The 1302-nt window shown below is 70.2% G+C and overlaps 1 protein-coding gene across 1 annotated transcript in view; it reads left to right on the top strand.

Annotated features, from left to right (window-relative positions):
* Positions 1-1302, top strand: part of CACTIN (cactin, spliceosome C complex subunit) — a 20311-nt gene that overhangs the window by 1312 nt on the left and 17697 nt on the right. The window contains 2 exon segments of the mRNA XM_027769598.1: positions 414-551; positions 661-1087. Of these exon segments, the coding sequence (XP_027625399.1) occupies positions 414-551; positions 661-1087 (565 nt within the window).

The following is a 1302-nucleotide window of genomic DNA, read 5'->3' as shown; positions in this document are numbered from 1 at the left end:
GCCGCCCTCCCCGGGCGACCTCGTCCCCCCGCCCGCCAGCTCCAGGCCGCCGAGCCTCCGCGGCCCGCGCCCATCAGCCACCTGCACCCGTGAGACGGTGACCTCCCGAGCGTCCAATCATGTATTTATTTTGGGCCTTTCCTCTTTGCACAGAGACAGAAGCACGCGTGTGCTTTTTTAGGGAAATGAACGGACAAAAAGACACACGAGTTGGGGAGAGACGGCCCGGCCCTCCGCGCTCCCGTTCAGCGCACAGCGCACCCCTGCATGTGTCGCCGAGGCCAGCCCAGCCCAGGCACACTCCAGACGGCCTCGGGACCTGCAGGGGGACGGGCAGGGGTGCCGCCTCTGCCACCCTCGCCATCTGGGAGTGGGGTGCCTACGCGCACAGGCCACCCCCTCTCTCCCGGAAGCGGATCCTCGCTCAGCTCAGGTTTGGGGACCTTGGCACAGGACAGCCATCCCTGGTGGTGTCCCCGGGCGGCCTCTCAGTGCACGTCTCCACCGTCGTCAGGAGCCCCGCCCGCCGGTACCCTGGCAAGACCGTCCTGGTGCCTGCAGTCCGAGGTGCCTGGGGTCACTCACGCCACCTCACAGCCGGACTCAGGCCGCGGGCTCGTCTGTCCCTTGGCTGCCCAGACCCCTGTGTGACCGGCGCAGGGCCCACCGGACACCGAGCAGACGGAGAAGGCCGGCCCAGTGTGCTGGCCACCCGTGCCCCACCTCGCCGCCCCGTGCCCGGCCCGGAGATGGCCCCTGTCCACGGAGAGTCTCCACCAGGCCTGGCCGGGGCTGGCCTTTCCACAGGGGGTAACGGGGCTCATCCCGCGGGCCAGCTGCCCCCGGCTGGGCCCTGGAGCTGTCCCTGCTGTGTGCAGAGGGCCCCCGGACGTGGCTCCCCCACTGCCACAGGTGGGAGGTGCTGGGGGCTGGCGCAGGCGGAAGCTGGACCTTCTGGACAAATCTTTCTTGAGCCCTCACTTCCCGGGGCAGCCGGAGAGGCCCTTGCCCTACGCTGGTCGCCAGCTCCTGTTCGGCTCCCTCCTGGGCTTCCGCCCCGACCCAGGTCCTGCGTCTGGAGAGGGCTGTGAGCCACCGGCCCTCCCCGGCTGGGACACGTCCCCACACAGTGGGGGAACGGGGCCCGCGTCCAGCACCCCCCAAGCCCTCCCCTGGGGACTGCTCAGAGGGGCGTGTGGGACCCCGGTGGCAGACAGGGACAGCGGTGCCATCTCAAATACCCAGACCCCGGGAAACCTTAGGACCCCGTCCAGAGGCCCGGGACCAGAGAGGGAGAGCCGG

This window comes from Tupaia chinensis, unplaced genomic scaffold, assembly GCF_000334495.1.
Source record: "Tupaia chinensis unplaced genomic scaffold, TupChi_1.0 Scaffold149964_2, whole genome shotgun sequence".
NCBI lineage: Eukaryota > Metazoa > Chordata > Mammalia > Scandentia > Tupaiidae > Tupaia > Tupaia belangeri.
This window is presented reverse-complemented; position numbering and strand designations above follow the sequence as displayed.